At 40.5% G+C, this 21,065-nt stretch overlaps 1 protein-coding gene and 1 long non-coding RNA gene across 2 annotated transcripts; one reads left to right on the top strand and one right to left on the bottom strand.

The window, feature by feature from the left end:
- The first annotated feature begins 12,697 nt into the window (after positions 1-12,697).
- On the top strand, positions 12,698-16,096 carry DUSP1 (dual specificity phosphatase 1). The gene is made up of 4 exons (XM_058166275.1): positions 12,698-13,419; positions 13,885-14,033; positions 14,257-14,476; positions 15,012-16,096. Exons 1-4 carry the CDS (start codon positions 13,050-13,052, stop codon positions 15,380-15,382), a joined length of 1,110 nt encoding a protein of 369 aa, XP_058022258.1. The 5' UTR covers positions 12,698-13,049; the 3' UTR covers positions 15,383-16,096.
- Positions 16,097-16,414: 318 nt separating this feature from the next.
- On the bottom strand, positions 16,415-19,150 carry LOC131189814 (uncharacterized). Its single transcript, XR_009153133.1, has 3 exons — positions 19,022-19,150; positions 17,055-17,257; positions 16,415-16,743 (listed from the first exon to the last, which is right to left on the bottom strand). It is a non-coding gene; the product is annotated as an uncharacterized LOC131189814 (long non-coding RNA).
- Positions 19,151-21,065: the final 1,915 nt, after the last annotated feature.

The following is a 21,065-nucleotide window of genomic DNA, read 5'->3' on the forward strand; positions in this document are numbered from 1 at the left end:
CCCAAAGCTTTAACCAAAAACTATCTACTATTGACCTCACCCCATTCCTAAGAGATCTGTAAGGGGCGTGCATAAGAGCACTAATGTGCCTACAGTTCCTCTCCTAACGTTCCCTTTGATTGTATACAATTTCATATAGTTATTACATACTTATGGTTATATATATGCTTATATATCGTATAGTTATTTCATGCTTATGCTTATATATAATGTTGTGACAAATAAAATAAATAAAATAAAAATAAATAAAATACACTCATTTTCAATTTTTTACTTTCTTATAATGTGGTACCCAAACCAGCAACCAAATGCCATCACATTAAAATATACTATGATGTCCTTGGGTTTGGCTCAGTCAATGTGATATGTGTGACCTTGTTGTCAGGCTTCACCAGACCGTTAGTCAAACTTGAAGACTAGGAGAGAAAGATTCCAAAACACTGTTCTTGAATAAGCAGGTTTTATTACAGACAGTAAAAACACTGTAATTAGATCACAAAACCAGCAGCTGTCAGCCATAAGCCTCATGTTGGCTTCCTCCTTCTCTCCCCCTCCCCTCCCCTCCCCTCTCCCGCAAATATTTTCCCCCCATCTGTGTGTCCTAATGAATGGGAAGCTGGTCATTTATGGAAGGACTAGTTGACATCTGTTCATGGTTATTTGATCAGATCAGTCCGGTCTCAGGCTCTTTGTATCTGACCCTGGGCCTTCCAACCTTCACACTTGTAACTTGCCTTGGAACAGTGTTGCCAAGGCTTGTTTTTCTCAGTCGAATGATGGTTGGCGGCATGGTGGGACCATTAAATGTACAATAGATCTTTCTGACAGCTGCTTTGCCCCACCCATACTCTTGTCTGGGCTTTTGGCCAGAACTGAAAATAACTTGGCCATATTCCTAAAGGTTACATAAACCAGCCTTCACAGAAAGTTAATAAGTGGGAAGTTTTCCCGCAGTCAAGACAATAAACCATGTGTGGTAACTTATGTCTGCTGTTTAAATTTGATTTGGGATTCAATTTATTATTAGCAGATGGTTAAGAATCTTTATCCCTGTCATTAATTGCCCCCAAAGATCTATAGAAGCATGATGAAATCTAAAGAATTTTATATGTCCAGTTATCTGATGGTATCTTTCTTAATTAAATGCAAAAATGTTGGAAAATCAATGTGTATCATCTTCATATTGCTTCTTCACAGCAATCACAGTTGTTTTATTATTTATTTATTTATTTATTTATTTATTTATTTATTTATTTATTTATTTATTTATTTATTTATTTATTTATTATTTCAATTTTTATACCACCCTTCTCCCAAAGGACTCAGGGCGGTTTACAGCCAGAATAAAACAACTGATACAAAAATTAAAACCAATTTAAAAGACACAAATTCAAATTTGGCTGGAAACTATAAAAATCCAATAAAAACCCCATTTAAAAAACCATTAGGCCAGTCCTGCGCGATGGAACAGAAATGTTCCATCCATAACTTTTAAAAGTTATCATTCAACTGATACTACCCTGTTTTCCCCAAAATAAGGCATACCCTGATAATAAGCCCAGTTGAGCTTTTGAGCGCATGGCAATAAGGCCAAACACTTATTTCAGGGTTCAAAAAAATATAAGACAGGGTCTTATTTTTGGGGAAACACAATAATCATCCACTGAAAAGGATTAATTCTGAGAAAGGACTTCTCAAGAGGTATACATAGGTATTCAGATTCATAAGGTAAGTTTCAGAACTCAACATTTCCATTAAATCTTCCATTAAATAATATTTTACTAAAGCTCAGCTATTTTGAATGGATTAATTAGGATGACACATTTTTCATATGAAATAAAAAGCTTTTCCAAAAGGCATGCATATTATACAGTAATTGAATTTGCTGTTGGTTCTATGACTTTGGATGTTATGCTGCTCATAAAATCATAACGTACAAATATGGCTTTAGAAAAACCTGTTTTACATAACCAGTGACACTGGCAGATTCTTGCCATTCTTTTCTCATTCTCAGAAAAGCAGTATTACAACATCTACTGCAACTTTGCCCCTTTGGGCATGTTATGACACCTGTAGAAAAGAGGCAGGGCTTGTATCAATCTGTGTACCCCTCCACACTCCACCACCCCAATGCTACTGCACTATCTATGCTGAAATAAAGGATAACAACTTGCTGAAAACTCATTACAATTGCTAACATACATACAGATGTTGGATAACCATCTGTCTGAGATGGTGTAGGGTTTCCTGCCTGGGCAGGGGGTTGGACTAGAAGGCCTCCAAGGTCCCTTCCAACTCTGTTGTTGTTATTGTTATTGTTATTGTTAAATTATGTCCTACATGCATGCACATGCATATATAAGCACCTACACACAACATGACATTTAAATTAAAAATTAAAGTAATTTTACCCACAATAACAATGCAGTCTAATTAAAAACATATTCTGCTGTTCATTACAATTAGATTAAAAAAGGATTCTTCTTCACCCAAAACCTTTTTGAGAGGACTGCAGATCCTAAAGTCAGCCATTTGCAAAATGGTGGCGCTAACAAGTGAAGATAGAACAAAATATTTAAAAAAACATTCCATTTGTGAAAGAAATACGGAACATGGTTCATTATTTCTATTCAATACATATTTTAATTTCTAATCCTTTCATACAATCTGGTTTTTTGCTCCCATCTTTTTTGTCATTTTTATGGGGGGAATGAACAGTCCAATTTAAGGTATCAAGTAAAGAGCAAAATGGAAATAAACTACAATGCCAAAATAAGTACTAGTGAGGTATAGAATACAGAAGGAAAACAGTGTTTTAAGAAAGGAGGTTGGCAAGTCTGTAGTTATTCAACAGTGTAGTGTAGACATTCAAAAAAAATTGCTTTGTTTTTTTCTTTTTTCCGCAGGACCATTTTAACTTTTCTTTATCAAGTAAGAGTGCCAGTTACAAGATACAAATCGTTCCCCACCATTGAGCTGAAGTGCCACCCATCCCACTCACAATCAGTGAGGGCATCTAAGTTGCTGCAGTAATTGGTTCCTACCCTGTAATAATGAGAACGCCCCACAGACTGTGCATGTCTTCCCGTTGGACAATGTCACAGTAAGGCAGAAAATACTACTAGCATCTAGACAGGTAAGGATAACTTCAGGTTAATTTAGAAGCGGAGAATGAAATGATGAAAACTGGACAAGTCAGGGCTGAAAAAAAGTGGCTGCCCAGAGGGATGTCTACGCTGTGATATGGGGGAAGAAGAGAATGACCCTACTTCAGGCTGAGTTTTTCACTTTTGGACTACTCTTTCCTGAGTCAGGGTGGGGTGGGATTACATTTAAAATCCAATCTTAAATCCAATATTGTGGATGTATTCATGGCAAACTCTTCCAAAAGGGGCCCTTTGTAACAGCACCCAGCTGTTATGATTTCAGCACTATTGTTCATAGTATGATGTGATGGGTGAATCCAGCAATTGGGGCTCATTCAACATGTGATATTTTTTTTAAAGAAACGTTTGTGTAATGCCTGAGTTTCCTCTGAGATTAATTATTTTATTTCAGAAAGCAATTGTTGAGGGATTCTGTTTGCCCCCTAAATTGCCTGATGCCCTTTTCTTAATGATTTGCTGAAACGGGGGTGGAATGCAATAAAAGCATATGGAATTTTTTTTTGTCCACAGTCTGTACTAATTCTATGTTATTATAGTAAGAATGATACTAAATAAACAGACACAAATTGTGTTTGCCTGCCCATGTTTATTTTTCTGAAAACAATCTGGATCAGCTACATTTCTAGACTTTTGGCACTAAAGTTTCTGAATGGAAACAATTACACAGCCAGTTAGAAAATTCTTACCTTGCATGATAGAACTAAGTTCGCCTTATGTTTTTAAATTTTGATGTGAGAAAAATCAGCTTAGGAAAATATGTTGTAGAAACTGAAAGAGATATTTTAGTCATCATGATTCAACAGACATATTTGTAACTGAAGTGTGTTGGAAGATCAAAAGTAAAATGTAAATACTAAAAATTAAAATTACTCATTGGAAATTTATAGCGTTTTTGATAAGATAAAATCTGGAAAGAAGCCATGTAAGTCTTGTTTTCATTTAGTGTAGGATTTAAAGTACTTTTAAATAGATTATTCTTGTTTACTCTTTATAAAGAGTATAAGGATTATAAATGAAGAAGGACTCGTGAAGTGAGAACGTTCTGGAATATTCTGGAAAAATGTGGAAGAAAACAAATTTTCAGTCAGGGTTGTTAATATGAAATAAAAGTAGAGGTGAGGACCTAATCAAATTGTTTGGATAAATTACTTATTTAAAGGTCTCAGAGGAAGGATTTGAACCTACTGCTCTTAGTTAATCACTAACCAAGGCTTCTAGGCTTATGAAAAAACAAAGGCTCTTGATGTTTCTTATCAGAGGCTGGAAATGTTAGTAAGCGTGTGTAGGCATTTACATTATCAAGTATAACAGTAGAAAATGGAGGGCCACAGAGGTTCACTGAAAAATGCTTAACTGAATCTAAACAGCATATTCTGTACCCGTAGTTCTCAATTTATAACCACAACTGAGCCCAACATTTTCATTGCTAATTTTGCCCCAATTTACAGCCTTCCTTGCCACAGTTGTTAAGTAAATCACTGCACTTGTTATGTTAGTGACATGGTTAAGTAAATCTAGCTTCCCCATTGAACTGTGTTTTGTCAGAAAGTCGCAAAAGGTAATCCCATAATCCTAAAACACTGTAACCATCACAGTGTTAATGTTAATTAAGAGACTGTTAATGTCTCAATAAAGTTTAACTGTTATTTCTGATTATCTTTTTAAAATCATGCTCAACTGCTTTATGCATTGTCTTCTTAATAATGGGCCTCTGGTGGCTCAGCAGACTAAGTCTGTCTGTTATTAACACAGCTGCTTGCAATTACTGCAAGTTAAAGTCCCACCAGGCCCAAGGTTGACTCAGCCTTCCATCCTTTATAAGGTAGGTAAAATGAGGACCCAGATTGTTGGGGGCAATAAAAGTTGACTTTGTAATCACAGCACAGTTAAAATAATAAGATATCAGAGGAGGAACCACAATTCTATCAAATTTGGATGCATTGTATTGTTTATCTCAATAGCAAAAAAAAATTACTAGTAGTAATTTTTTAGATATGTAACAAATATATACACATATAATACCTGCGTTTTTACTCAAGTATTTAGTGGATTTTTAAATCTTTTCTGTAACCTTTTTCTGAATCTATGTTATGTAGTTACTTTAACATGATACAGTAATTATAGTTCAATTTAAAATACCCTGATAAGTGTTAGATCCTACTATGACAAGATAGGAGACCACAGGGAAATAAATCCCCAAGTTGTGGAATAGACCAGGAAGTCATATCTATCTCCTGCAAGAAGGCTATGGCAAACCACTTCCGTATTGTTGTGTAGAAAACTATGTGGGTATGTCCATGAAGTCACTAGGAGTCAAAGTCTACAGGAGGAAGGTTTTAGTGCTATGATGCTTGCAGTGGGAGTGGTTAAAACCTGTTTTCCAAGGTACTCTCCCCTTTGATCTCCAGATAAGGGAATTTTCCGGGCAGGAGCACCTGGGTTTATATTTGTTTATTATTTTAAATGCTTTTTGATGTGCTCTATATTGTTAACAACTGCAAATAGCATACATGATATTTTTATCATTTTTTTAAAAAATGGCAGCATGGTCCATAGATCCTTTATAACTGCAGTGATATACAATATCTCTTAGCTTTTTTTTTTGCTGTAAACACAAATAAACATGCCTAATAATACAAATTCTGCCTACGTTTACCATATACTCATCCATGCTCTGAAATGCACTATTTTATAAGCTTGTTAGACAATGTCTTCTAATCAATAGCTACATACAGAACAGCTGCTCAAGTAGAAAACTACAAAAGCATTTTAGTGCCTAAAATATTAAAGAGCCCCCGGGTACCCTTTGTACTGAATCATGGTGCTGAATTTGGATGAAAGAACCATAATTTTGCTACATGTTTCTAAGCATTACAGCTAAAGTCCTAGGACACCCAGGGTAGCATGGGGGACGTTTTTCACTTCATGATTTCATTCCCTAAGTCCCTTTCTTAAGCTTCGCAGCTTTTAAGACTTTGTGGACTTCAGCTCCCAGAATTCTCCAGCTGGCAAGTTGCCTGCAGAATTCTAGGAGATTAAATCCACACATCTTAAAAGTTCACAAAGTTGAGAGACCTTTTCCTAAGGGAAGGCTGGCAAGCAGCCACAGATGTTGGGGATGGAAGCAAGATGGAGCCAAAAAATAGATGAGGGCATTCAAATAAGTCTCTCAAGACATTTCCTCATGAGAGAGTTACTAATTTCCCAATAGCTCCATACTTCTGGGATTTTTAGATGTCAGTAGCATTTGAGATCTGGGCTGATTTATTTTTGGCTCAGGTGTAGTATATATGAAACTTTAGTAAAAACTCTTCCTTTCCTTCCTTACTAAAGTGTTGTGGACATCATCAACAGTGTATTTTCCCATTTGTATAAACTTTTGACCTCCTTGTCTAATGGTTAAGACACCAGGGTAGAAATCAAGAAACAGTGAATTCAAGTCCCACATTAGCCATGAAAACCAGTTAGGTGACCTTAGGCCAGTCACTCCCTCTCAGCCCAATTCACTTCACAGGATTATAGTTGTAGGGGAAAAGAGGAGAACGAAGGTGTGTTGGGTATGTTTGCTACCTCAAATTATTTTAAAAAATAATAAAAGTGGGATATAAGTAATCAAATCAAAAAATAAAAATAAAAAATGATTTCTGGGCACCAGTTTTTCAAATGGAAAGGTGACTTGATAGATTGTCACCTCTGTCTCATAAGAACTGCTATGATGGAATTGGGGGAAGTGGATTATACAACGTGCTGTTAGAGAATCACTTCATGCAAACCTGCACGGGTTTCTCCCAGGTTTGTTGACTATGATTAAACAGGAGATATTGGGAAATACTTTATCTTTTGAAATCTAGAAAGGATAGTGAATGTGCACAGGAATCATTACCCAAGGAAAGCTAGGTCTTGTGCATAGAGATAACTTTACAGGAAAGGGTTATTAGCAGATTTCAATCTTCTAAGATGGTGTCTCTCAACCTCAGCAATTTTAAATGTCTGTACTTCAACTTTGAATGGTCTACAATCCCCATTATCCCCAGTCAACATAGTTTGGCCAACATGAAATCTATTTATTGCAGCCCATTTGTATTACATAAACCAACTAATTATATTTGCATATGCTTTTCTGAAAGGAAGAATAATGCCCAGGAATCTTACTCCCTAAACCTGTCTTCTGAGAACCAAGAACTCATAATCTCTCCATTGCAAATGTACTTAAATTTCAGTGAAATGAGTACCTGTAGACTGTAAATTAATTACAGCTAACCTAACTTCAATAGGCTGCAACTATATTCCCATTTAATCACAGCATAAACATGCCTTGAATTTTTTGCTGTGTCTTGCAGAAAAAATACTAAAAATACTATAACGTTATTTCAAAAATCAGTTGCTAATTTAAAAATAAATACCGTATATACTCGAGTATAAGCCGAGTTTTTCAGCACGTTTTTTGTGCTGAAAAACGTCCCCTCGGCTTATACTCGAGTCTACGTCTTCGGGGACCCCGCACAGGAGGGGGTACCGAACGGACTCCCATGGGAGGGACGGGGAGCGGGCCCGCCGAGGTCTCGCGGGATTTGTCGCCCCCAGGCCGGCCCCCATTCCCGTGTCTGGTGGGCGGACGGCGCAAACTTGGCGGACTGTGCATTGGCGCGGGGAAGCCCTGGTGGTGCAGTGAGAGGGCTGGGCAGGGGAGCCGCCAGCCTTCTCGGCTGAGGGAGGAGGGTTTCCCGACCGCGAGCCGCCGCGAGCCACCCAAAGGCCAGAAGAAAGGTCATTCCATCGAGTAATGGAGCGGCTCCTTCCTCTCCGCCTTACCCATGCTGTGCGAGCCGGCTGGGCTGCAACCCCGCCGCCGCCGCTCCTTCCTCAGCCTCCCGGGGCTCGCGCTCTAGCAGCCGCCAAGCTCAGGCGGACTCGGCAGCTCCCATCAGCACTCGCACGGCGCGATTCGGGCAGGAGGAGTCGGGCTCGCTCTGTGGCGGTGGCGCGCTGCCGCCGCCGCCACCACCGCCACGGAGCGAGCCCGACTCCTCCTGCCCGAATCGCGCGCGAGTGCTGATGGGGAGCTGCCGAGTCCGCCTGAGCTTGGCGGCTGCTAGAGCGCGAGCCCCGGGAGGCTGAGGAAGGAGCGGCGGCGGCGGGGTTGCAGCCCAGCCGGGCTCGCACAGCATGGGTAAGGCGGAGAGGAAGGAGCCTTCGCCCATTACTCGATGGAATGACCTTTCTTCTGGCCTTTGGGTGGCTCGCGGCGCAGAGCGCAGCGCCATCCCGCCAGCGACCCTCAAACTCGCTCCGCTTTCTGGTAAATTGGAGACGCCCCGGGTGAACAAACAATGCAGCAACTCAGAGCAAGCCGGCGATTGGCCAAGCTCAACCAGTAGAAAAAAAGGTTCTCCCCGTGTCGTCATTGTTGCTAGGCAGATGTTCAGGCGCAACGGGAGAGAGAAGAGGGGGGGAAAACCCTCCCTCCCTCAGCCGAGAAGGACTGCACCGCCAGGGCTTCCCCGCGCCAATGCATAGCCTGGCGGGAGTTACTGCAGCTCACCCGGCTCCCGCCCCAACTGGTGGTGTTGGGGCAGCAGCTGCCGCTTTCTAGCAAAAAGGTCGCTCGCCCAAAACTCCTCGCCTTCTCCTGGGAAGGGCTGGATGGCTAGCCGGGAAGGGTTGAATAAGCAAGCCAACCTCCCTCCCTCCCTCCCTCCTCTCCCCCGCAAGCGAAAGAGGGTTTTCCCGTTGGAAGAGAGAGAGAGAGAGAGAAAGGAGGGGCCGTTCCTCCCCTTCTTTCATTCTTTCTTCTCCCTCCGTGCTTCAGAAGCTGGGCGTGTGTGTGCGCGCCCTAGTCCCCTTCTGTTCCGTGGCGCTGGAAGAGAGAGAGAGAAAGGAGGGGCCGTTCCTCCCCTTCTTTCATTCTTTCTTCTCCCTCCGTGCTTCACCGTGCTGGGCGACCTGGAGCAGCTGCTCTTCAGCCAGATGCTCGTGAGTCAGCCTGCCCCTTCCTTCCCGTGGGGTCTGCCTTGCTGGTGAAGGTTATTGGGGCTTTTGAGCAAGGGAGGAGGAACGAGCACCGCCTTCGCGCTGGCATTCCGGGATTTCCTTTGTTTAGAGCTGGGAATCCTCCTTCCCCTTTGCACTCCCTCCTCCCTCCTCCCTCTCTCTCTCTCACACACACACACACACACACAGACTTCTAAAGTCGATTGGCACAATGCTAAGCAAACACAGCAGTGGGTCAAGGGTGAAGGGCTAGGAACCTGGCAGGTGAAAGGTTGAGCGACATGAAAGGCAAAGACCACAATTGTTTTAAGAAAGAAGCTTTAGCAGGAGGGGGATGGAGGGTGTTTTAAGTTTTGGCAAACAGCCAGGCCAACTGTATTGGAGAAGGTCACACAACTGGCCTTAACATTTTAGCTGCTGTCTTTTCCTCACACTTGGGTTTAATGATATTAGAGATCCTTATTGCCCTGCCAAAAAAAAAAAAGAGCCACCCCAACGCCTATGAAAATTAACCTTCTGCCAAGAGACACTGTGCAGGGTATTTTCACTATTGGTGTGCATACAGGCTTAGATTTGTGCTGGGTTCTTAGTGCTTAGAGCACTGACCTTCAGAGGCACCATGGTCCCTTGGAAGCTAAAGGAGGACTCATTTTCATGCTTGCAGTTGTATTGTCAATTTCTGTGAGACAATGTTGTTGAAGTAACTCACTCACTCATTCATTCATTCATTCATTCCTTGTGTGTCCAATCACACTTAGCCAATAAAAATTCTATTCTATTCTATTCTATTCATTCATTCATTCATTTTATTTTGTCAAATACATATTAATAATTATATAAATATAAGCATGAATTGAATACATAAAAGGAATACAACTAAAGGGAACATTAGGACAGGGACGGTAGGCACGCTGGTGCTCTTATGCACGCCTTACAGACCTCTTAGGAATGGGGTGAGGTCAATACTAGATAGTCTTTGGTTAAGGCTTTGGGGATTTTGGGAAGAGACCAGAGTCAGGTAGCACATTCCAGGCATTAACAACTCTGTTACTGAAGTCACATTTTCTGCAATCTAGATTGGAGAGGTTCACTTTAAGTTTGAATCTATTGTGTTCTCGTGTATTGTTGTGGTTGAAGCTGAAGTAGTCATTGATAGGAAGTACATTGTAGCAGATAATTTTATGAGCTATGCTCAGGTCATACCAAAGGTATGAGTTCTAATTTTTCAAAACCTGGGAATCCTCCTTCCCCCTTTTGCACTTTTATTGTTTTTCGTTCAAATAAATATTCATGTTATTTTACTTGGCTCTATCTTTATTTTTTACATTGACCAGTAGCTGCCTCATTTCCCACCCTCGGCTTATACTCGAGTCAATAGTTTTTCCCAGTTTTTGTGGTAAAATTAGGTGCCTCGGCTTATATTCGGATCGGCTTATACTCGAGTATATACGGTAATGCTTTAATATGGTATATTTCAGCTCCCAGATGAATATATTTATTAATAATTTCTCAACTGAAAAATAATTTCTCCCTTGGCAATTCAGTTACTATCCACTTATTTATGTATGTATTGATATAGTTCCTCCTATAACCAACTCTGGGCAGCTTCTGATCAAAAGTTAAAACAACAGACAAAACCATTTTGAATTTATTAAACTAAACACATTAAAAACAACAAAAACCTGGCACCAAGTCAAACTTCTGATGTTACTTAACTGTGACTTTTATACGCAGGTCCAAACCAGAATGTCCTGTGATGCATTTAGAAAACAATCAGCTTTGAACTCTAGTACACCTTTAGAACAAAACTCCACATTGTGCAGCAGCTTTATATTGTTTAGAGACTGACCACCCAAAAGGCATAATGAAGACTGCCCATAATTAATGTTAAAATTCCAGTTTTATGAAGGTAACTACAGGTGGCCCTAGACTTATAATCAATCATTTAATGACTCTTCAAAATCACAACAGCACTGAAAAAAGTGATTTATGACTTTTCAGACTTTTGACCATTGCAGCATTCTCATGTGCACGTGATCAAAATTTGAGCACTTGGCAACTGACATGTATTTATGATATTTGCAGTGCCCTGAGGTCATGTGATCATCATTTGTAAGCTTCCCAGCTGGCTTCCACCAAACAAAGTCCACGGGGGAAGTCAGATTCGCTCAATGACCTAACGATTCACTTAACAACTGAAATGATTCATTCAATTGTGGCAAGAAAGATCATAAATTGGGACAAAACTCATTTTACAACTGTCTTACTTTGCAACAGAACTTTTGGACTCTATTATGATCACTTATGACTGTATGTTGCTTTTATCCTTACGATTTTTATTGATATTGTTTCCTGATTGCTTATTTGTCCCCTATGACTATCAATAAGTGTGGTAAGTGTTGTACCTTGAAGGTATCTTTTCTTTTATATACACTGAGAGCGTATGCACCAAGGCAAATTCCTTGTATGTCCAATCACACTTGGTCAATAAAAAATTCTATTCTATTCCATTCTAAGTCAAGGACTAGCTGAACTTTCCTGTTATTTTCCACCTTTTCTTTCTTGACAACCTAAAATTCTGTAGAATAAAGAGTCTGTATTAATACTGTCACTAGGTAACCAATGTTACGGCTTGGTCTTAAGGATCTAATGCTCCTGTAGGCAGGCATGTTACCTGATGATATAATAACTATAAAATAAAATAAATTAGAGGAAGGAAAAGGGGTGGAAGATAAAGAATGCGGAGAAAGGGAGTCGATCTTTTAGCAGGACCTATTTATTTATTTATTGGCTGTCTATCGCCGCCCATCTCCTTTACATGACTCCAGGAGGCTTGCAATAAAATACGATAACACAGAGGTTCCCAATCTTTTTCGCCCGCGGCTCCCCCGGAAATCCGACCTGCAACTGCGCATGCGCACCAGACGCCCCAGAAATGGCGCATCAGCGCCAGACCCAGCGGGCGCAGATATTCATGACGATAGCTGCTCCCTGGGGAGCCGCGGCTCACACTTTGGGAATCACTGCGATAACATATAGAATAGAATAGAATAGAATAGAATTTTATTGGCCAAGTGTGATTGGACACACAAGGAATTTGTCTTGGTGCATATGCTCTCAGTGTACATAAAAGAAAAGATACGTTCATCAAGGTACGTATAGGTATATAGGTAGCGAGCTCGTTTCCCATTGCCGGCTGACCCTTCGCTACACGCTGCGCCCTCTTCACAAAAAAGAAAAAAACCCTCGCGGAAAGGTCAGGCGGCGGAGGGGCGAGGTCTCGGGCTCGCTTGCATCAGTCGGTTTCCTTCCCGGGGGAGGGAGGGAGGGAGGGAGGAGAGCTTTTTGTGGCTCGGCACTTGGCAAAGTGACTTGGCTCTCCAGCCGCCGCGATGACGTGGGTGCTTCGGAGCTGGGAGTGTCTGCGGTGACGTCTTCTGCGAAAGGCGGGTCACGTGACCGAGCTCCATTCATTTAAAAAAAAAAAAAAAGGAAAGAAAGAAAGAGAGAAGCGCCTCACCCGTCCTATAAAAGCCACGCCGGTTCGGGCTCAGCTAGCAAACAGCCAGCAACACTCAGAACAGCAACGCTCTTGAGCCGCAAAAGGCGCCAACTAGCTTACCAGTCAATCAGACCAGCGAAGAAAAAAACAAAACAAAACAAAAGCTTCACCTCCCGGTTCGGATCCAGTTCCTTGGAAGGGAAAAAAAAATTACAGAAATTACCCGGACGGGGAATAAATCACCCGAGGCTGCTTGCTAAGAAAACCCAGCCGAGAGGAAGAGTGTTAAAAAAGAAAGAAAGAAAGAAAAAAGGCGCCGAGAGGGGAGAAGAAAGGACAAGGGGGCTCTTTTTGCCCTTCCCCGCGTGGCCCGCCCTGAGATACGAGCGATGGTCAACATGCAAGTGTGCGCCCTGGATTGCGAGACGCTGCGCGACCTCCTCCAAGACCGCGATTTGCAATGCCTGGTGCTGGATTGCCGATCCTTTTTCGCCTTCAACTCCTCGCACCTCCGAGGCTCTTGCAACGTCCGCCTCAGCACCATCGTGCGGCGGAGGGCCAAGGGCGCCGTGGGCTTGGAGCATATCCTGCCCAACGAGGAAGCCCGCGCCCGCCTGCACAAGCGCCTCTACCACGCCGTTGTGCTGCTGGATGAGCGCAGCGTCGATCTCGAAGCGCCCAAGCGGGACAGCACCCTTCAGCTGGCTCTCAACACCCTTCGCAGGGAAGCCCGGGACACCCGCATCTGCTTCCTCAAGGGTGAGTTTTCGCTCCGGAGTCAGATCGGTCTTCTCTGGGTTCCCCCCCCCCCTCCCCGGACCCCAGCCCTCGGGTTTAACTTTACAGAGAGGGAACGAACGCGAATGGAGTTTGAAGTTAAAAGGAAAACCATAGTTTTCAGAAATAAAGGGCTGATGAGCTGGGACTTAATAGCGGCTCCTTCTTGGGACGTCCGACTCGAGAGGGATTACCCTACATCAGGGGTGTCCAAACTTGGTCCCTTTAAGACTTTTGGACTTCAACTCCCAGAATTCCTCAGCCAGCTTTGCTGGCTGAGGGACTCTGGGAGTTGAAGTCCAAAAGTCTTAAAGGGACCAAGTTTGGACACCCCTGCCCTACATGGTCTCTGCCACCCCCCTCACCGTATTCTGAAGCCAGGAACCCGCTGTGTTTCTCCAAATATATTAACAGCCCGCTTTTTTCTCTCTCTCTTTTTTCTTCCAGGAGGATACGAGGCCTTCTCTTCCACCTTCCCTGAACTGTGCACCAAACCCTCTGCCCCCAAAGGCCTCACTTTGCCGCTCAGCACCACCATTGCCCCTGGCAGTGCCGATTCCAACTGCAGCTCCTGTGGAACCCCTCTCTATGATCAGGTCAGTTGACATCCTTAAAAGGAGGCTGGGTGGCCATAGAGGGGTGTGTGAGTGTGAGGAGTATGTGTGTGTGTGTGTGAGGTGGATTTAGTTACATTGGCCCATGTAAAAGCTGTTTCAATTTTGTATTTGAGAAGGGCCTGGTAGTTGTGAGAACAATCAGTCTGGAATAGTGGCGATTTTTTAACTGGAGCTTAACAGATCTTGTTCTTCTCTGTTTCAGGGTGGTCCAGTGGAAATCTTGCCTTTCCTGTATTTAGGCAGCGCCTATCATGCTTCCAGAAAAGACATGCTGGATACTTTGGGGATCACCGCCTTGATCAATGTCTCTGCAAACTGCCCTAACCATTTTGAAGGACACTATCAGTACAAAAGCATCCCTGTGGAGGACAGCCACAAAGCTGACATCAGTTGCTGGTTTAATGAAGCTATTGACTTCATAGGTAAATGCTTTTTCTTTCTGCAGCTTTGGATTCCAATTTTATAAGATCCCGTGTACCAGTTTTTTAGGAGCCTTCTTTGATAGATAACTAGGGAGGATTAATAATAGAATAGAATAGAATAGAATTTTATTGGCCAAGTGTGATTGGACACACAAGGAATTTGTATCTGTGGTTGTGCTGATGCTTTGAGTTTCTTTGGACAATAGTTCTGTACATGCAAAGAACATCTAGAGCTTTATGCCTGACGTCACTGAATTCAGTGATGAGGGTGTTGTAAAGAGTAGCTGGTAATCTGATCCCTTCTCACGCTGACAGCATTTTCAAGGTAGCCTTTTCAGCAAAAATTAAGTGGCCAATTAGAATAAATTACCTGCATGTACAGACAGTGCATCGTCCAACCTATCATTGCTCTCTTCCTTTATGCCTCAATCTCCCTTCTCAGATGAATATTAAGATGCTAGGAAAGATTCTCCCTTCAGGCCAAAGCATCTTGGAAAAAGATTTACTAAGTTTTATGTTTTCTTCATTGTTTCAGACTCCATCAAAAATGATGGCGGACGAGTGTTTGTCCACTGCCAAGCCGGAATCTCTCGCTCTGCAACCATTTGTCTTGCTTATCTTATGAGGACCAACCGAGTCAAACTCGATGAAGCCTTTGAGTTTGTGAAACAGAGAAGAAGCATCATCTCCCCTAACTTTAGCTTCATGGGTCAGCTGTTGCAGTTTGAATCCCAGGTCCTTGCTCCAAATTGCTCAGCAGAAGCTGGAAGCCCAGCTATGTCTGCACTGGACAGAGGAACATCCACTACAACTGTCTTCAATTTTCCCGTTTCCATCCCTGTTCATTCTTCTTCCAATGCACTAAACTATCTTCAGAGCCCCATCACCACATCTCCAAGCTGTTGAAAGGCAGGTACCAACCGTACAAAGACTTGACATCTTGTCGTTACCTGAAAAGTGCAATAACTTTAGGAGGAGATCTATTAGTTTATATGGGTCTCCTCTTGTTACATCTACAAAGCAATACAGAATCACCAGCAGATCAACATTTCTGACTCCAGAAAGCGAGGTTCTTTCTGATAGATGATCTTGACAGAGAGGCATTTTTTGGGTACCCACAAAGGAGACAAAGCACAAAGGACTTTGCTTTCTACTCCTGAAAAATTCCCATTACTGTCTTTTTCCCCTTGCTGTTCCGGTAGCAAATCCAACACAATACGCATTCTGTGGATATGCTGTCCCCTTGTACAAAAAGGTCATTGTATTTATTTATTTTTATGGTGTAATTGCAATGAGTGTTTCGTCTTCAAGTCTGAATTTTCATTTTCTTGTCTTTTTTTTTTTTAAAAAAGAAAGAAACAAAATACCTCAGGTGGGTTTTTTTTTGGTACTGTAATCCTACAAAAACATCTTAAAACTGTTTCCAAAGCACTGACATGGAAAGCACAAAGAAGTGTTGTGAGGGTTTTTTGGTTGCTAGTGGATGTATGCTTGCTGAATTTATTTATGATGTGAAATAATATATTTTCTTCTTATAAAAGAAGACAGGTTTTGTAATAATTATGCCTTTTATACCAACCAAATAAATTATGACATTTCTATTAAAAAGAAAATCCTTTAAATGTTTTCCCTCTTTCTTTCTTAGTAATGGCAAGATCAGAAAGCAGACATTTCTAGTTTACTAGCTGATGGACTCTTGTCAAGTAGCCCTTCTCACAATCATGACCGAACCCTGGAAATCTCTGTTGGCCCTAAAAAAACACTGTCCTGCATTCCTGTTCAGAAAAGATGAGAAATGGGATCTTATATTCAGCAAAGGAAAAAAAAAACACACACACACATAATTAGTTTTTCTAAGCCAGTGGATGATTAGTGTTGTCAGATCTGACTGTGTGGATCATCCAGATAAGAAGGAGGAAAAGGATCCAGTGCCACGATTGAGATGACCTACATTATTAGTATGACCAACATTAATCATATGAAAATATCTATGACTATTAGATGAAAAACATTCCATCCCTTCGACTACAGCTCCTATCATCTTTCAGATATTTTAAATAAGGATGGGGGAAGTAAGAGTTCAGCAGTATGTGTATATCCCTGGTTTAATGGTTATCATTTCTAATAAACTTTTGCTTACTACCAGAGACAAATCATTAGGAATGCTCCAAAATTCAGCACACAATTTCCATGTTGAATCCTTTTAAAGACTGGGCCATTTTATAATAACTTCCTTTCGTCCCCTCTTCTACAGAAGTTGCAATTCTCTGAAAAAGAAGAAAAGGGGGGTAAAGGCCTGTCTGAGTATTGGGCCATGGAAATAGATGAAATAGATTCATAAAATGTACTTTTCATAAACCAGGGGTCTCCAACCTTGGTCCCTTTAAGACTTGTGGACTTCAACTCCCAGAGTCCCTCAGCCAGCAAAGCTGGTTGTCCACAAGTCTTAAAGGGACCAAGGTTGGAGACCCCTATCATAAACTATGCTTGAAACAACTTTTATTTTGAGGAAAATTGTTTCAGATTTTTTTCTCTCTCTAAGAATTTAGAGTCATTTCCAGCTGACATTGACATTCACCTTAAAATGTGCGACTATTGTAGCCCCTTTGGTGACTGAATGATGCCTTCTGTGACTTCTCTTGTCTTCTGTGGATATACCTCAGGGAGAGAAGAATGTCTCAGGGATGCATCTGAGTGGAAGATTATCTGGTTGATCAATTTCTTCTTAATCTCAGTCATTAGAAATAAGTTGGATATCATTGTTCTCATTTTATAGATGATCTGGAAAGAGATTTTAACATTGCATGATTGATCTCATATCAATTTTTTGTGGGCCAGTGTTAATATTTCTTCTCTGCAACACTTTATTCACATGGCATGTTAAACTGTGATTTATTTAACAATGGTTTATTTCCAAACTTCAGAGGTCTAGCTTCTCATAAAATGCTAAATCACAAATCATGATTTAAAACCATACTGAATGAGTTTACAGAAGACTAATCATATAACATTTTGTGATATGCTTGTGATTTACCAAGTTATATGAACCCAATCACAAATTGAAGCTTCACTTCAGTGCACACTGGACATACGGAAAACCTGATTAATTCCAGAGTGCAGGTTCTTTTACGTAATATTATTTTTACAGAAATTACATAAACATAACTCCACAGTTTCTTGGATTTAGAAATCCAAGCAAACAGTGTTGTGCAATGTGCAAAGCTATAAGATGATCAATTTATTTTTGGTTTTGTATGTTGTGAGCCTACCAATTCTGACTAACTCAGCAGATAATTATTAAAACCCCAATTTAGCATGATGTGTAAATCCAGTACTGGCAGCTAATCAGTAGGAATTTCACAACTATCTGCCTTTTTTTCTTTCATAGATGTATTCAGTTAAAAAAAAGAATATGAAAAAGACAAGAAAATATTGGAGGGTTACAAACGGAAAATGCTAATAGAACCCTTTGAAACTTTATTTGAACAAGGCAGGGTGACCGAAGAGTTCAGATATGGTCTGTAAAGGCCCTCCATCGCTGGACTAGATGACAAGATTTCAGAGTCACTAGATTTATTATAAAATCATGATATCTAAGTAGAAATATGAGCATTGGTCAAAATTATACTTTTACATTGGACGGGGGAGAGGTATCACAATCCCCACCATATTCCTGTATTCATCTGATTTTTTTTTCTTTTAGAAAGCTTTGTCTGTAAATATCTTGAACCATACAGAGTGAAAAAGTTAACATTAGGTGTTATTTCCTCATCTGTGAATGTACTCAACATACATACAAAGCCAAGAAGAAGTATAAATAAAAATAAACAAAAGCCTCTGACATTATAGATTCAGGAATTTCAGAATTCCAAGTTCCAGCCATAAATTGAATGAACTTGATCTAAGTGTCTTTCAGTGACACTCTCTGATTGTGAAAATAAATTACATTGAAAGAGAACATCAGCTATTCTATTTAGAAGATAGAGGTTTAATACACTGACCCTTACACTAACCAACATTTTAGTCAATTGTGTTGTGTGAAGCCAATCCATATGTTAGTTGAGAGTTCAGTGTTATGTATCAGAAAATTTAGTTGAGAAAAATATGATTAAGGATATCTTTATAATCATAACCATAAAGAAGGAAGATAATAACAATTATTTTCATTTACTGTGTTAACATTCCTAAAATGTGTTAAAAGTTATGGGTGATTTAGCTATACTATATACAGTATGTTATACAAGTATGGTTTAAGACTAGGTTTACACAATACATTAAACCAACACTAACCCCACAATAATGCTTAGGCCAGTTTGTGAATTCAGAGTATTGGAAGATGCCTTGATCGCAGTTCAGAATGCATACAATTCAGCTAGATTGGGTTCTGTAGCCCTTCCTTAGCGAAGTCCTGACCGCTGGGCATTAAGGTCAAGACTTTCTTAGATGCGGAACCACCCGTAGAGAATTTCATCTCTGGAAAGCCCTGCGCTTTGCTTTGTTGTTTGAAAACATTTTCCTCCCAGAAGACTTCATTGTTGCTCTTACCTTTCTGTTTTTTTACTATATGCATCAAATCTTCTTAATGCAAGCTGCTTTGAAACATTACTTCGCAAAGTGGAGTTTAAGCAAATAAGTTTTAAAAAGAGCAGGAATGAGTTCTGTTCTTTGTGTTGCTCCTTTCATCACTCCACTCCCTCCCTCCCTCATGCTTCTTATGTAACAGTGTCTTCTATTTGTGGTACAAAGTGCAAAGTGATTCTACCTTTAAACTGAATGCAGTCAATGGAAAAATACAACCTTGGCATCCACCACAATTTGTCTGATTAAAGAAATTTAATAGCATTTCCAAAGGGATTTCGTTCAGCAAAGGGTGGAAATAAAAATCGTTTTATCATTTCGCAGAACAATTCACTTCTTACTTGGCAGTCAACCAAACTTTCGGTCTAAACCAGTACTGGATGATGGGCACAGAAGGATAGCTTGGGACACAGTGTAAAAGTCCTGACTGAACCCACTCCAGCTGGTTGCAAGTTGTGTTCAGGAGGCATAAGGCAAAACAGTTTATTTTCAAAAGATTTTGCAGCTATTTGTGTTCGGTGATTTATCACAGATAAGGACGCCAAGGTTATTTTCAGCAGTTTTTTTCCTCTTGGCTCTCAATGCTCCTAACCTTTCAAAAAGAAACAGTATATAGGCTTACACGCAATTGTAAGAGCTCGCTCTGTTTCTTATATTACGACGCTCTTGATTACTAAAATGTATTGCATAATCTAGCATTTATGTAAAGCTCTTTATGTTAAATCTTTCTGATTGTGATCCAACTGCTTTTAATGATTATTGTTTATTTATTATTTCCCCAAATTATCCACGAAACAATGTGTGTATGACTGTAATTACAGAGTTGCCTCTGTCCCCATGGAAACAACTAGGAGTTTCCCCCATTGTGCGGAAGGCAATAACATCATTTCCTGTTGCTGATAAAACAGTTTGTCATGAAATGGTGAAAAAGGTTCTCTTGGTGTTGGCAGGAACTTGCTTCAGGATGAGCTGGTTGCCACGCAGTGCTACATACACATAGAAGCTTAGCAATAAACATTGTGGCTTTTTTCACATATGGGAGGGATTAGGAAAAATGCCATTTGAATGTATATGAACAGGCACATTTTTAACACGCAGTAAGAGGTTCTTGAATACAAGCATACTGGAATCCTTAGCCAGGAATTATAGCATGCACATGCACATTTAATATATGAGTCCACTTGTATGTATTTACCCACATATATGCTGATACACAATGATGTGGGCAGAGGGAAGAGCATTTGATAAGTATTCCTAACGCTAAAGTTTCTTTAACTTTCTGCATTGTGACATTGTGTGTACATTAATTTGTTGAGGCCCGCTTGTGAAGTATCTATATTTACTTGCAAGCGATTGGTTGAAGCAAAATTACATCCTAATCATTAAGTACACAAATACAAATCAATAAATGACACCTCTTCACAAGCTTGAGCCATTCATTTAGTACCTCCTCCCCCATCATTAAACTTAGCTCTTGCTAAGGAAACCATAATGGAATAAACCAAGCTTTTTCCTCCCATTGTATAAATGATTTTGAACATTGGTGCCAGAAAAGAGTCCTGTAAATAGCACAGGTACCCATGAAAACAAACAAACGAACCATAGAACGAATTAATCCAGAATTTTCACTGGAAGCACAAACGTTCAGATTCAAATTTGGATTTGGAAACTTTATGCAAAATCCCAGCTCTCTTACAAGTCTGTAATTCTGGAAAAGGTGGAAAGGAAAAGAAGAAGAGGATAATTAGCAACAAGTTCAATCAACTCCACTTACAGAGGCAATGGATATTCTATTGGAAGGACCAGGTTGGGAACAGAATATCTTGGAGAAAATCTGTCTACGTGATCACTAAAAATTAACACAAGCAGCCTCCTCCTCCTCGTTATTTATTTATTTATCAAACATGTAAAAAATAGCTGGTATAGGTATAAGCATAAACATAAACAAAGGAAGTAAGTACAGATAAATGGGGACAATAGGACCAGTGGTGGGTTTTACTTACCTTTGCTA

Source organism: Ahaetulla prasina, chromosome 2, assembly GCF_028640845.1.
Source record: "Ahaetulla prasina isolate Xishuangbanna chromosome 2, ASM2864084v1, whole genome shotgun sequence".
NCBI lineage: Eukaryota > Metazoa > Chordata > Lepidosauria > Squamata > Colubridae > Ahaetulla > Ahaetulla prasina.

Bases quoted from the DNA above. Each gene is read 5' to 3' on its own strand.
- DUSP1 (XM_058166275.1), top strand. From the start codon at position 13,050: ATGGTCAACATGCAAGTGTGCGCCCTGGATTGCGAGACGCTGCGCGAC. The intron at 13,420-13,884 runs GTGAGTTTTCGC...TTTTTCTTCCAG, and splicing joins CCGCATCTGCTTCCTCAAGG to GAGGATACGAGGCCTTCTCT. The intron at 14,034-14,256 runs GTCAGTTGACAT...TCTCTGTTTCAG, and splicing joins GAACCCCTCTCTATGATCAG to GGTGGTCCAGTGGAAATCTT.